The sequence below is a fragment of the Tenebrio molitor genome, chromosome 4, assembly GCF_963966145.1.
Source record: "Tenebrio molitor chromosome 4, icTenMoli1.1, whole genome shotgun sequence".
NCBI classification, from domain to species: domain Eukaryota; kingdom Metazoa; phylum Arthropoda; class Insecta; order Coleoptera; family Tenebrionidae; genus Tenebrio; species Tenebrio molitor.
Window position 1 is genome coordinate 28,499,388 of NC_091049.1, and position 13,841 is coordinate 28,513,228.

At 44.6% G+C, this 13,841-nt stretch overlaps 3 protein-coding genes across 3 annotated transcripts; all 3 read left to right on the top strand.

The window, feature by feature from the left end:
• The first annotated feature begins 6,163 nt into the window (after positions 1-6,163).
• LOC138129971 (juvenile hormone esterase-like) lies at positions 6,164-8,428 on the top strand. The gene is made up of 9 exons (XM_069046317.1): positions 6,164-6,329; positions 6,387-6,521; positions 6,569-6,842; positions 6,895-7,080; positions 7,125-7,330; positions 7,378-7,558; positions 7,608-7,780; positions 7,826-8,097; positions 8,148-8,428. Exons 1-9 carry the CDS (start codon positions 6,276-6,278, stop codon positions 8,338-8,340), a joined length of 1,674 nt encoding a protein of 557 aa, XP_068902418.1. The 5' UTR covers positions 6,164-6,275; the 3' UTR covers positions 8,341-8,428.
• A 288-nt stretch (positions 8,429-8,716) lies between these two features.
• LOC138129972 (juvenile hormone esterase-like) lies at positions 8,717-10,954 on the top strand. The gene is made up of 9 exons (XM_069046318.1): positions 8,717-8,855; positions 8,913-9,047; positions 9,095-9,368; positions 9,421-9,606; positions 9,651-9,856; positions 9,904-10,084; positions 10,134-10,306; positions 10,352-10,623; positions 10,674-10,954. Exons 1-9 carry the CDS (start codon positions 8,802-8,804, stop codon positions 10,864-10,866), a joined length of 1,674 nt encoding a protein of 557 aa, XP_068902419.1. The 5' UTR covers positions 8,717-8,801; the 3' UTR covers positions 10,867-10,954.
• A 140-nt stretch (positions 10,955-11,094) lies between these two features.
• On the top strand, positions 11,095-13,483 carry LOC138129974 (juvenile hormone esterase-like). Its single transcript, XM_069046320.1, has 9 exons — positions 11,095-11,381; positions 11,439-11,573; positions 11,621-11,894; positions 11,947-12,132; positions 12,177-12,382; positions 12,430-12,610; positions 12,660-12,832; positions 12,878-13,149; positions 13,200-13,483. Exons 1-9 carry the CDS (start codon positions 11,328-11,330, stop codon positions 13,390-13,392), a joined length of 1,674 nt encoding a protein of 557 aa, XP_068902421.1. The 5' UTR covers positions 11,095-11,327; the 3' UTR covers positions 13,393-13,483.
• Positions 13,484-13,841: the final 358 nt, after the last annotated feature.

Genomic DNA, 13,841 nt, shown 5'->3' on the forward strand with positions numbered 1-13,841 from the left:
TAAATTATGATATGGTTAATAAGATGTTAAAAAAAGGTTAGATAAAATGAAATTGAGTCGAATAAGAGGGGTGGCTTGCCGGTCTCCAGGAGCAGTCCGCGCTCAGGGGCCGTAGAGGAGCGTGTCCTTTCCCAGTCGTTCGGGGATGTGGTGGCAAAGTCCTTTGAGCGGAGCTGACGGTTCTAGAGACGAGACTGGAGCCACAGAGGTCTCGGGCGCGTCGACGATGAGCCCGACGCACGGTTTTCTCTTGACCTCGACGTAAGACGGTTGAGGTCGAAGTCTAGGGGGTGGAGATGGAGGTTCCCTAGAGGAGTACTACGTGTAGCACATTGTCTACATGAAGACTCACCTATACCCTCAGGCAAGGGAAATGCCTCGCAGAAGTCTACTTCGATTGCGTCACGAGCCTTAGCGTTTGGACCAAAATCCTCCCTAAGCGGAGTTGGAAGGGTGCGCTCAAATTTTCCACACGGAGACGATACAGCACACCATCCACAAGGTTTCGGCGAATACGAAGATCCCTGGCACCAGGTAATAAATTGATTTCACTCGAACGAAACGGTCCGCAAAGGCACGTGGCACGGTAGATTCAGAAGAGAAAAAAACGTGAGTGAAGATTCTCCTTATAAGATGGAATATTCTCGAAGGAGTCGCGCGCGCGCTTGTCTTCGCGCCAGCAAAAAAGGGAATTTTGTAGGCAACCAACGATTCCTGAAGAGGTATGTTGGGCGAAAAACCAAGGGTGACAAGGCCCTCTTTTCCTCCAAAAGAAAAATTTTTGAAGAAAATTTTTCTTTGAACCTCTGCCAACAAAAAAAACAAAAAAAAAATGAGAAGCGGGATGGACTTTTTGGGGTGAAGCCCGGGGTTTCCACTGACCCAGTACAATGTAGACGTACCAACCTGAAATTGATGTGAAGCCGTATAGCCGCTTCGACGCTTAAGCAGAGCGAATGACTACTCCGGTAACAAAGTCTATAAAACAAAATATCTCGAAGAAGAGGTGCGGTGCACATGGCGGTCGAGCGACACACTCGCAAGAGGAACGGAAATGTGGGGAAAGAAACATAGAGATGAATTGAAAGAAGATCCCTCAACGACGGTCGTGTCCACCTGCCATGTTCCACTGCAAAATCTTCTCCGACCTGCGCCAACTGCCAGGAATTTTTCGGTCTCGTGGACCTCGCGATTGGAAGAAAACACTTGGGTCTAGCCTGGTTTTGTGGTGGATTGCTCCCCAAAACCAGCTAGATGTCAAGACAACAACAAAGACGAAATCGGTAACAAAAAGGAATGTCGAGATTGAGAAACTTGAAGGTGGTGGGTTAGGGTTGCGAGGACCGACTAACGGCCAAAACCAAACGATAACGATAATGACAACCATACCGACCACGATCTTACTGCACCACGGCAAGGGGGATAAATCCGAGATTTAAAAAAACAAAAATTCAAAACGAAGTTTAGCTCTTAGAGTCGACTGAGTCGACAGAGGACGCGTTTGATTCGTCTATGACCATAGGGGAGCTTGCCCTATTTATGTGGTTTAGGATGCGCCAGGGGTGTGGTCATTACAGCCCTAACACAATGTGAAATTTACTTATGTGACATCATCATAGGGATCTCGAACAGGTTTTAGGTCTTGGACGTGCCAATGGCCTCTTTTAGTACCGGTATCGTCTGTCAGCTCATACGTTCCGTAACCGATTTTCCGGGCGATTTTGAACGGGCCAACGAATTTCGGACCTAATTTGGCGGTGTAGTGGCCAACCGCGTCTGAGAGACTTTTGTCTCGGCGCCATACCAACTGTCCGGGCTGGTAGTCCACGGGACGCCTGCGTAAGTCATAGACTCGTTTGTTTTTCTCGTGCGCAGTTTGGAGTCGGTTTGCGATTTCTCCAAAGAGTTTCTGAAAACCTAGCTGACGCTTTTGAACAAAGTCCTCTAATCGCGGGTCCGCGGGAGATAGTGGATGATAGTGTTCGCTACCCAAGACTTTGTGCTCACGCCCGAAATTTGCGAAGTACGGACTGTATCCGGTGGTTTCGTGGCATGCTGTGCGAATCGCACAACCGATTGCGGCCAAATGGTCGGACCAGTGGCGATGATCGGACTTGATGTACGTGGCGATCATGGTCTTGACCACTCTATTCGTTCGTTCGGTCGGATCGGCACGGGGATAGTGATGGGGCGTATACTGTATTTTGACTTCGTACCTCTCGCACAACGCTCGAAAAGATCTGCCTCTCAATTGCGTGCCGTTGTCGCAAATCAACATTCGGGGGGTGCCGTATACCAAGAAGATTTGTTCTTCAACGCATTTGGTGAGCGCTTTGGCTGTCGCCGATCGCATAGGAAATGTCATGACATACTTCGTGAAATAATCGGTGACGACCAGCGCGTACACGTAACCCTGCGCAGAACGCGGAAATGGGCCGATAAAATCCAAGCTTATCAATTCCCATGGCGCGGTAGGGGCGACACGTTTTCCCATCAGACCAGCTGGAGGTTTCTGCTCCACTTTGTGCTGAGCACAGTCTTTGCAACCGACAACGTAACGCACTACGTCGGCTTTCATTTTAGGCCAATAGTACCTAGCCCGGATTTTCTGAAAGGTCTTGAAGATACCAACGTGTCCGGATCAACGATCCCAGCACGGACTTTTGTTCCGGGGTCAGAGATGACTGGTCGAGCAATCCGGAGACGTCTCCCAGAGGTGCAACTCTTACGGTCTGGCTCAAGTCCGAGGAAAAATACCAGACGTCTTTGCTTAAGTCGGGGACGACCTCCATTGTCTTCCAGAAATCCTTTCCCAACAACAACCCTTCTGTCAGATCGGGTACTACGTGTATCTCTACGAGTCGAACTTTCCCCAACAGATCAATCGGAGCCCGAACAGAACCTAGGCTTTTGCAAATTCGACCGTCGGCGACCGTGCAGTCAACGACGCTTGGTTGGAGAGGTAAACCCAAGTTCTGCAATTTTCTCCAACCGACACCGCCCATGACGGTACGCGAAGCGCCAGAGTCGAGCAACCCGAGAAAAGGAGTTCCCGCGATTTTTACTCTTAGGTATGGACGCTCGTCGCCGTGTAAATGCGAGAGGACGTAGTCGAGGATGATTCCGGTGCGGTCGATATTAGAAGGAGAACCGGAGGAATGCTCACGACCATCTACTTCCTCCGTATCCCGTTTCCCGAACACTTACCGCACGTGGCAACGGTGCAATCCGGAGCACCACATCGGTAGCAAAACTTCTTCCGGGGTTCAGCGCACGAACGGAAAGAATGGTTGGGCTTGCCGCAGTTCCAACACTTTCCCGATATGACCTTCACGGGCCGGACGTCGAGAGAATTGGGGGTGGAGCTCTTCGCCGAAGAGGCCTCCACTTGGACGTATGCGAGGTCAGGTTCTAGACAAATCTGTCCGCGGCGGCGCGTTGGCTGAACGTAGCACTCGACGGATGCTTTTCTGGCTTCCAATAGCCTACTCGCCTCGAGCAACTGCTCGCGAGACGTGATCGGAGAGAGACCCAGTTGATTTTGGTAATATGGGGCCAGATTCTTTAAGATGATTTTAAGACGCGTGGCCTCCGGAACTCTGACTGTCACCCGATCAAACATGTTGTCCATCACTGCAGCGAACATCGCGATGCTCTCATCCGGACCCTGAGTTCGGCGACGAATTTCCTCAAACAGTCTGTCGTTATAATCAGCGGGCTGAAACTGATTCCGCAACAAAGCTACCAAGGAGCGCCAGTCGTAAGCGTTTCGGCGAACGGAGCGGAACCACGTCAAAGCTCGTCCTTCGAATAAGTCATTTGCCGATTGGAATAATTCCTCCTCCGTGACGTTTCGCGAGACACGCAACTCTTCGACTCTCATTAGGAAAGCGCTTAACGAAAGGCGAGAGTCCTCACCGGAGAATTTGAGGTTCCACTTGTAAACCGGAACACTAGGTGCCCTAAACGAGGTGTCGCCTCGCGCGAAAGAAGTAGCGGCGGTAGGTGATGTCTCGACATCGGAGTCTTCTCCGCTATCAACGTTTAGCAAACTGACATCTAACGCTCCTAGAGACTGATCGGCGGTAGCATGTCTAACCTTGTATTCCATGTCGGAATTCGAGTTGAGTAAGGACACTACTATCTTCGAAATGGCTGACTGATTAACGGTCTCGGCAGACCTAACCGTATTCGCCCGTCCCAAAGCACACGCTAATTTTGACAGGATTTTCTTGCGACCGGTTTCTGAAATTCCGTCGAAATCGTCCACGAGAGCTTTAATTTCCTCCGCTTTCTGAGTGAGGGCGGCAAGATCTTCCGCGACGGTAAACGGATGAGCCGGATAACTGAGTGGATTGGGACCACGCTCCATACGCAACAAGTTCCGCAAGGTTTTCCGCATCTGTTCTACGGTTCCCACTTCGGTTAACCCTCTAACAGCTAATTCGTAAACCAGCTCGTCTTGAGCCAAACGGTTCACTTCGTACTGCAGACTAGCCATGTTCAACGGAAGTTTGGCTCCGTTTCCCGAACCGAAGTAAATAAAGTGACAGAGTCACGTCAGAGCCAAGAGAAAATGGAGATAGTTAGAAATCGAACTGAATATCAATGATAGTAAGTATCAAACACCCTATCAGCTCGTCACTTTTATTCGCCTGAAGTAAGGTAAATCAAAATTGAAAATCGAAAACTGAGAATAATCGCCTCGAGCCCCACGTTGGGCGCCAAAATATTATGCCACGGTTCAAACTGGCCAGAGGGCACAATACTTGGGCTAGTTCGATCTCAGGGCGCCACTTGCGGCGAAGTCGAGGGTTCTTTTGGTAGCAGGCCCCGCAAGTAGCCTGCTGACCTGGCCAGGAGAGGTGTTTGAAGTTCGCGAGAACGAAAAGATACGCACAAAGTGTACGTGGCTGGACCTAGGCGCTATTCAAACGGGCGAAACCAAAAAATACAGACGGGCGAGCTGAGGGGGGTAGTATTGATACACACTATGTAAGTGAAAAATTGAATATAATTGAAATGACTGTAAATATTTGAATTGATAAATATATGAATGGATATAAATATATAAATGTGAATTGATATAAATATAAATATGAAAATGTACAATAAAAAGGGGTGGAAACTCGGTTCCAGCAATCCGGCCGAAATAGCTATTTCCGCAGAGCTTTACAACAAGCGAATCTCGCTGATGTCTACGCGGAGATGTTAACAAGGTTATAATGTGATATATTTTATATAACAAAAGTAAGTGAGCTATTTCACTTGCTAGATTGAGTTAGTTTGTAAATTATGATATGGTTAATAAGATGTTAAAAAAAGGTTAGATAAAATGAAATTGAGTCGAATAAGAGGGGTGGCTTGCCGGTCTCCAGGAGCAGTCCGCGCTCAGGGGCCGTAGAGGAGCGTGTCCTTTCCCAGTCGTTCGGGGATGTGGTGGCAAAGTCCTTTGAGCGGAGCTGACGGTTCTAGAGACGAGACTGGAGCCACAGAGGTCTCGGGCGCGTCGACGATGAGCCCGACGCACGGTTTTCTCTTGACCTCGACGTAAGACGGTTGAGGTCGAAGTCTAGGGGGTGGAGATGGAGGTTCCCTAGAGGAGTACTACGTGTAGCACATTGTCTACATGAAGACTCACCTATACCCTCAGGCAAGGGAAATGCCTCGCAGAAGTCTACTTCGATTGCGTCACGAGCCTTAGCGTTTGGACCAAAATCCTCCCTAAGCGGAGTTGGAAGGGTGCGCTCAAATTTTCCACACGGAGACGATACAGCACACCATCCACAAGGTTTCGGCGAATACGAAGATCCCTGGCACCAGGTAATAAATTGATTTCACTCGAACGAAACGGTCCGCAAAGGCACGTGGCACGGTAGATTCAGAAGAGAAAAAAACGTGAGTGAAGATTCTCCTTATAAGATGGAATATTCTCGAAGGAGTCGCGCGCGCGCTTGTCTTCGCGCCAGCAAAAAAGGGAATTTTGTAGGCAACCAACGATTCCTGAAGAGGTATGTTGGGCGAAAAACCAAGGGTGACAGCGTACTGAAATTAGTACCTAGCATGCAACACTCACATGATAGTACCTTTGTACGATCCGCACTTCTGCGATGATTCGTTTTTCTTAAAACTGTTGTTACAATATAATCATTCTGTGTTCGCATTTATTATCTTTAAATTGATAAGAAAGTACTTAAAATATAATATAAGTTAAGGAAAAAAGAATTGTCCTCTTAATAACATTATCACTCGTAACTGGGCATCATCTTAGCAATATGTGGCGAAAAGTTTTACTTGCTCTGGCAACTCTATCGCAAGCCAAGGATTTGGTAAGATTTTGTAAACTTCCAAAAGTCGTACAACATGACCAAAACTGTGAACCATAGCTAGCAGATATAGTGTTGCAACTCCCCAACGGCCAAATTAGAGGACGGGAAGCTGTGACCTTGGAAAATAGAACCTTCTTCGCTTTTGAAGGAGTACCATACGCAGCTCCTCCAATTGGACCTCTTCGCTTCAAGGTTAGATCAAATCTGCTCGATTGACAAATAAAAGTAGTGAGTTTTAGGCGCCTCAACCACCTGAAAACTGGGACGACGTACTTGACACCACCCATGTAGAAGTCGTATGTTTCCAAACGTCAAGCAATAACGATAACGAATCAGAGGACTGCCTCTACGTCAATGTTTACGGTCCAGCGTTGGAAACTGACTATCTACCCGTTATGGTATTTATTCATGGTGGAGGATTTGTGGATGGTGCCAGCTATGGTTTCCAACCTGATCTCTTCATCAATCACGAGGTTATGCTGGTCACAATAAACTACAGACTCGGAGTATTTGGTAGAAGGTTCCTCTTTAAACCGGTACCACTATGGTAAGAATTAACTTTCAGGCTTCTTATCGACACAAGACGAGATCATTCCTGGGAACAACGGTTTAAAAGACCAGCAATTGGCGCTACAATGGATCCAAGACAATATCTACCTCTTCGGAGGTGACCCAGGCAAAGTAACAATCTTTGGGCAAAGTGCAGGCTCGGCTTCGTGCGCGTATCAGCTTTTGAATCAAAAATCAGTCGGTTTGTACCAAATGCAACAGAGCAATACTCATTCCTCCATCCAGATTTGTTCCAGGGAGCGATTTTGGAAAGCGGTACTTTCCTGAGTCCTTGGGCATTCCAAAGACGAGCAAGAGAGATCGCGTTCACCACAGCAGCATTTTTGAATTCGACTTTTGAGACAAGCGACGATTCTCAAGCTTTGCTAGAATTTTTACAGAGCGTAGACGCTAGAGATTTAGATGCCGCTGCAGAAAAGTACCATAATATGGTGAGTGGTACCAGTTAGAAATTCGTGCAATTAATTAGCGCTTGTAGGAGTACAGTTTTGAGGACGTGGAAATTCTGCAAGGTTTCTATTGGGCACCGGTTGTAGAAGTGAAAAATGAGGACGCCTTCATAACCAAAAATATGTACGGACTGCTCCAAGCAGGAAATGTGGTCAAGGTACCTACACTTCTTGGAATAACGTCTGAAGAAAACTTGGTATTTAATTCAGGTGAGTCGATACCACCAATACGAATCGTCCATACATACTTTCATTTTAGATCCTGCAACGCTGCAATCGATGGCAGAAGCATTTGACCAACAACTAGACTGGGTAGTACCCAACGACATGCAAATTTCTGACCAGACCAATCGCACCGACATGGGACGAATGATTAGAGAGCTGTACACAAGTGGCGAACCGTTTGCTGACCATTTAGGAGACACCGTCAGAGTAAGTCCTTTCCGGTACCGCCGCTTGATCTAATCATTTCTTCAGTTCACCAGCGACACATCGTTCACCAGATCCGTGATCAAACACGCTGAGTTGTATTCACAATTCGCAGAAACTTATTTTTATATCTTCTCATATGACGGTGCACTCGGTCATGGCAACGTACACTATGATGGTGCAGAAAGTGTAGGTCATAGTGAAGACACTTATTATCTGTTTTGTTCCGGGGAAGATTGCGATGCTAGTGGATATCCGGAACAGGACCAAGTCATCCGAGATCGTCTGTTGATGATTTGGACCGACTTTGCGAAATATCAGTAAGTTAGGTAGTACTCGAGTACTAGAATACAGTTGAAGCAAATCGTAGGAATCCAACTCCAACTACATCGGAATTGCTACAAAATATAACTTGGCCAGTAGTGTCAACTGAAGAGGGCGACTTTTATTATGTCGACATTGGCGAAAATTTAGAAATCAAGAACCACCCCAAAGAGGAAACTTACCAAGGATGGAACTCGCTCTATGAAAGTTTAGGCTTCAACGACTTTGACACTTATTGAAAGTAGTTGACCTAGTGTTGTTACCCTCAATGGACCATTTAGGAACACATATTTTTAGATGCAAATACAAAATGAAAATATTTACGAATTTTGAATATTTATTTTTTCCTTTTTTTTGATAGAAAATCTTGTTTATTTTTGCAACATAGCAGTGACTGTGGAAAACTTTGTGCGTCGTACTAGCGGTACCAAAAGAAAAATCTTATTCTTTTTATAGCGAAAGTGCACTATCCATAATGAAGATTACTATCAAGAAAATTTAAACTTTATGAAACCTTTCTACTTTATCTCGAGTCGTGCGTACTGAAATGAGTACCTTTGTACTCCAAGCACTTCTGCAATGATTTGTTTTCCTTTGAATGAGTAGTGTACTCATTCTGCGGTAGCATTTGTTATCTTAAAAATGATAAGAAAGTACCTACTTAAAATTTAATTTAATTTATTGGCAACACCTTAGCAGCATGTGGCGAAAAATCTTGCTTGCTCTGGCAACTCTATCCCAAATCAAGGATTTGGTAAGATTTTGAATATTTCCAAAAGTTTTTTAACATGACCAAAATTGTAAACCATAGGAAGCAGAACCATTGATGCAACTCCCCAACGGCCAAATTAGGGGACGTGAAGCTGTCACCTTGGAAAATAGAACCTTCTACGCTTTTGAGGGAATACCATACGCAGCTGCCCCAATTGGACCTCTTCGATTCAAGGTTAGATCACATCTGCTCGATTCTGAAATGCAGAAGGTGTGTTTTAGGCGCCTCAACCACCTCCAAACTGGGACGACGTACTTGACACCACCCAGATAGCAGTCAAATGTTTCCAAACGGCAAGCAATGACGATAGAGAATCAGAGGACTGTCTCTATGTCAACGTTTACACTCCAGAATTGGCAACTGGGCCTCTACCCGTCATGGCATTTATTCATGGTGGAGGATTCGTGGATGGTGCGAGCGAATCTTTCCAACCAGATCTCTTTATCAATAATGAGGTCATCCTAGTCACCATAAATTACAGAATAGGAGCATTTGGTAGATGGTTCCTCTTCAAACCAGTACCACTATTGTAAAAATTAATTTTTAGGCTTCTTGTCGACACAAGACGAAATAATTCCTGGGAACAACGGTCTAAAAGACCAACAATTTGCCATACAATGGATCCACGACAATATCTACCTCTTCGGAGGTGACTCAGAAAAAGTAACAATCTTTGGGCAAAGTGCAGGCTCGGCTTCGTGCGCTTATCAGCTTTTGAATCAAAAATCAGTGGGTTTGTACCAAATGCAACAGAGCAATACTCATTCCTCCATCCAGATTTGTTCCAGGGAGCGATTTTGGAAAGCGGTACTTTCCTGAGTCCTTGGGCATTCCAAAGACGAGCAAGAGAGATCGCGTTCACCACAGCAGCATTTTTGAATTCGACTTTTGAGACAAGCGACGATTCTCAAGCTTTGCTAGAATTTTTACAGAGCGTAGACGCTAGAGATTTAGATGCCGCTGCAGAAAAGTACCATAATATGGTGAGTGGTACCAGTTAGAAATTCGTGCAATTAATTAGCGCTTGTAGGAGTACAGTTTTGAGGACGTGGAAATTCTGCAAGGTTTCTATTGGGCACCGGTTGTAGAAGTGAAAAATGTTGACGCCTTCATAACCAAAAATATGTACGGACTGCTCCAAGCAGGAAATGTGATCAAAGTACCTACTCTTGTGGGAATAACGTCAGAAGAGAACTTGTTATTTAATTCAGGTGAGTCGATTCAGGCGATACGAATGGTCCATACATACTTTCATTTTAGATCCTGCGACGCTACAGTCGATGGCAGAAGCATTTGACCAACAACTAGACTGGGTAGTACCCAATGATATGCAAATTTCTGACCAGACCAATCGCACAGAAATGGGACGAATGATTAGAGAGCTGTACACAAGTGGCGAACCGTTTGCTGACCATTTAGGAGACACCGTCAGAGTAAGTCCTTTCCGGTACCGCCGCTTGATCTAATCATTTCTTCAGTTCACCAGCGACACTTCGTTCACCAGATCCGTGATCAAACACGCTGAGTTATATTCACAATTCGCAGAAACTTATTTTTATATCTTCTCATATGACGGTGCACTCGGTCATGGCAACGTACACTATGATGGTGCAGAAAGTGTAGGTCATAGTGAAGACACTTATTATCTGTTTTGTTCCGGGGAAGATTGCGATGCTAGTGGATATCCGGAACAGGACCAAGTCATCCGAGATCGTCTGTTGATGATTTGGACCGACTTTGCGAAATATCAGTAAGTTAGGTAGTACTCGAGTACTAGAATACAGTTGAAGCAAATCGTAGGAATCCAACTCCAACTACATCGGAATTGCTACAAAATATAACTTGGCCAGTAGTGTCAACTGAAGAGGGCGACTTTTATTATGTCGACATTGGCGAAAATTTAGAAATCAAGAACCACCCCAAAGAGGAAACTTACCAAGGATGGAACTCGCTCTATGAAAGTTTAGGCTTCAACGACTTTGACACTTATTGAAAGTAGTTGACCTAGTGTTGTTACCCTCAATGGACCATTTAGGAACACATATTTTTAGATGCAAATACAAAATGAAAATATTTACGAATTTTGAATATTTATTTTTTCCTTTTTTTTGATAGAAAATCTTGTTTATTTTTGCAACATAGCAGTGACTGTGGAAAACTTTGTGCGTCGTACTAGCGGTACCAAAAGAAAAATCTTATTCTTTTTATAGCGAAAGTGCACTATCCATAATGAAGATTACTATCAAGAAAATTTAAACTTTATGAAACCTTTCTACTTTATCTCGAGTCGTGCGTACTGAAATGAGTACCTTTGTACTCCAAGCACTTCTGCAATGATTTGTTTTCCTTTGAATGAGTAGTGTACTCATTCTGCGGTAGCATTTGTTATCTTAAAAATGATAAGAAAGTACCTACTTAAAATTTAATTTAATTTATTGGCAACACCTTAGCAGCATGTGGCGAAAAATCTTGCTTGCTCTGGCAACTCTATCCCAAATCAAGGATTTGGTAAGATTTTGAATATTTCCAAAAGTTTTTTAACATGACCAAAATTGTAAACCATAGGAAGCAGAACCATTGATGCAACTCCCCAACGGCCAAATTAGGGGACGTGAAGCTGTCACCTTGGAAAATAGAACCTTCTACGCTTTTGAGGGAATACCATACGCAGCTGCCCCAATTGGACCTCTTCGATTCAAGGTTAGATCACATCTGCTCGATTCTGAAATGCAGAAGGTGTGTTTTAGGCGCCTCAACCACCTCCAAACTGGGACGACGTACTTGACACCACCCAGATAGCAGTCAAATGTTTCCAAACGGCAAGCAATGACGATAGAGAATCAGAGGACTGTCTCTATGTCAACGTTTACACTCCAGAATTGGCAACTGGGCCTCTACCCGTCATGGCATTTATTCATGGTGGAGGATTCGTGGATGGTGCGAGCGAATCTTTCCAACCAGATCTCTTTATCAATAATGAGGTCATCCTAGTCACCATAAATTACAGAATAGGAGCATTTGGTAGATGGTTCCTCTTCAAACCAGTACCACTATTGTAAAAATTAATTTTTAGGCTTCTTGTCGACACAAGACGAAATAATTCCTGGGAACAACGGTCTAAAAGACCAACAATTTGCCATACAATGGATCCACGACAATATCTACCTCTTCGGAGGTGACTCAGAAAAAGTAACAATCTTTGGGCAAAGTGCAGGCTCGGCTTCGTGCGCTTATCAGCTTTTGAATCAAAAATCAGTGGGTTTGTACCAAATGCAACAGAGCAATACTCATTCCTCCATCCAGATTTGTTCCAGGGAGCGATTTTGGAAAGCGGTACTTTCCTGAGTCCTTGGGCATTCCAAAGACGAGCAAGAGAGATCGCGTTCACCACAGCAGCATTTTTGAATTCGACTTTTGAGACAAGCGACGATTCTCAAGCTTTGCTAGAATTTTTACAGAGCGTAGACGCTAGAGATTTAGATGCCGCTGCAGAAAAGTACCATAATATGGTGAGTGGTACCAGTTAGAAATTCGTGCAATTAATTAGCGCTTGTAGGAGTACAGTTTTGAGGACGTGGAAATTCTGCAAGGTTTCTATTGGGCACCGGTTGTAGAAGTGAAAAATGTTGACGCCTTCATAACCAAAAATATGTACGGACTGCTCCAAGCAGGAAATGTGATCAAAGTACCTACTCTTGTGGGAATAACGTCAGAAGAGAACTTGTTATTTAATTCAGGTGAGTCGATTCAGGCGATACGAATGGTCCATACATACTTTCATTTTAGATCCTGCGACGCTACAGTCGATGGCAGAAGCATTTGACCAACAACTAGACTGGGTAGTACCCAATGATATGCAAATTTCTGACCAGACCAATCGCACAGAAATGGGACGAATGATTAGAGAGCTGTACACAAGTGGCGAACCGTTTGCTGACCATTTAGGAGACACCGTCAGAGTAAGTCCTTTCCGGTACCGCCGCTTGATCTAATCATTTCTTCAGTTCACCAGCGACACTTCGTTCACCAGGTCCGTGATCAAACACGCTGAGTTATATTCACAATTCGCAGAAACTTATTTTTATATCTTCTCGTATGACGGTGCCCTCGGTAATGGCAACGTACACTATGATGGTGCAGAAAATGTGGGCCATGGTGAAGAAACTTTTTATCTGTTTTGTTCCGGGGAAGGTTGCGATGCTAGTGCTTTCTCGGAACAAGATCAAATCACCAGAAGTCGCCTTTTGAAGCTTTGGATCGACTTCGCTACGTATCAGTATGTTGGGTACTCCTTGCGTACTACAATGTAGACGTGGTAAATTTTAGGAATCCCACTCCAAGCACCTCGGAACTGCTGCAAAATATAACGTGGCCTGCGGTGTCAACTGAAGATGGAGATTTTTACTATTTAGATATCGGGGAAAATTTACAAGTCAAGAACCACCCCAAGGAAGATACTTACAAGGGGTGGAACTCTCTCTACGAAAGTTTGGACTTCAACGATTTTGACACTTATTGAATGGACTTGCTTGATAGTGCTACCCTCAAGGCGCCACTTGAAGACCCTTGTTGAATTTTGTGTACAGCAATAAATACAAAAATTTAGCAAATTTCGTTTGTTTATTTATTATTTTATTTGTTAAAAAATTGTTTTAAAATTTAACAGTGGCTGGAAAGCAATTTGTGTATCGTACGGGTAGTACCTACGGAGAAATCTTAGTTTTTTACGTTCAATATATAATAGTAAACTTTATTTCCGAAATAACATTATCTTCACAAAACGCCTCCACTTCATCTTGAGTACTACCTCCAAGGAAAAAACTGCAAAAGATGCTAAAAGTCCTGAGAGTAGTACGTAGAAAGCGGCTTTGATGTCATGGATTGAAAAAGACCTCACAGGTGTTTCTGGTCTTGGACGCTTCTGTATTTTTTCCAAAAAAGTACTAAACTCAACATCTTGGTACCATT

Coding starts and splice junctions, on each gene's coding strand:
- LOC138129971 (XM_069046317.1), top strand. CDS start 6,276: ATGTGGCGAAAAGTTTTACTTGCTCTGGCAACTCTATCGCAAGCCAAG. Junction 6,843..6,894: donor CTACAGACTCGGAGTATTTG/GTAGAAGGTTCC, acceptor ATTAACTTTCAG/GCTTCTTATCGACACAAGAC. Junction 7,781..7,825: donor ATTTAGGAGACACCGTCAGA/GTAAGTCCTTTC, acceptor TCATTTCTTCAG/TTCACCAGCGACACATCGTT.
- LOC138129972 (XM_069046318.1), top strand. CDS start 8,802: ATGTGGCGAAAAATCTTGCTTGCTCTGGCAACTCTATCCCAAATCAAG. Junction 9,369..9,420: donor TTACAGAATAGGAGCATTTG/GTAGATGGTTCC, acceptor ATTAATTTTTAG/GCTTCTTGTCGACACAAGAC. Junction 9,607..9,650: donor TTTGAATCAAAAATCAGTGG/GTTTGTACCAAA, acceptor TCCTCCATCCAG/ATTTGTTCCAGGGAGCGATT.
- LOC138129974 (XM_069046320.1), top strand. CDS start 11,328: ATGTGGCGAAAAATCTTGCTTGCTCTGGCAACTCTATCCCAAATCAAG. Junction 12,611..12,659: donor GAACTTGTTATTTAATTCAG/GTGAGTCGATTC, acceptor CTTTCATTTTAG/ATCCTGCGACGCTACAGTCG. Junction 12,833..12,877: donor ATTTAGGAGACACCGTCAGA/GTAAGTCCTTTC, acceptor TCATTTCTTCAG/TTCACCAGCGACACTTCGTT.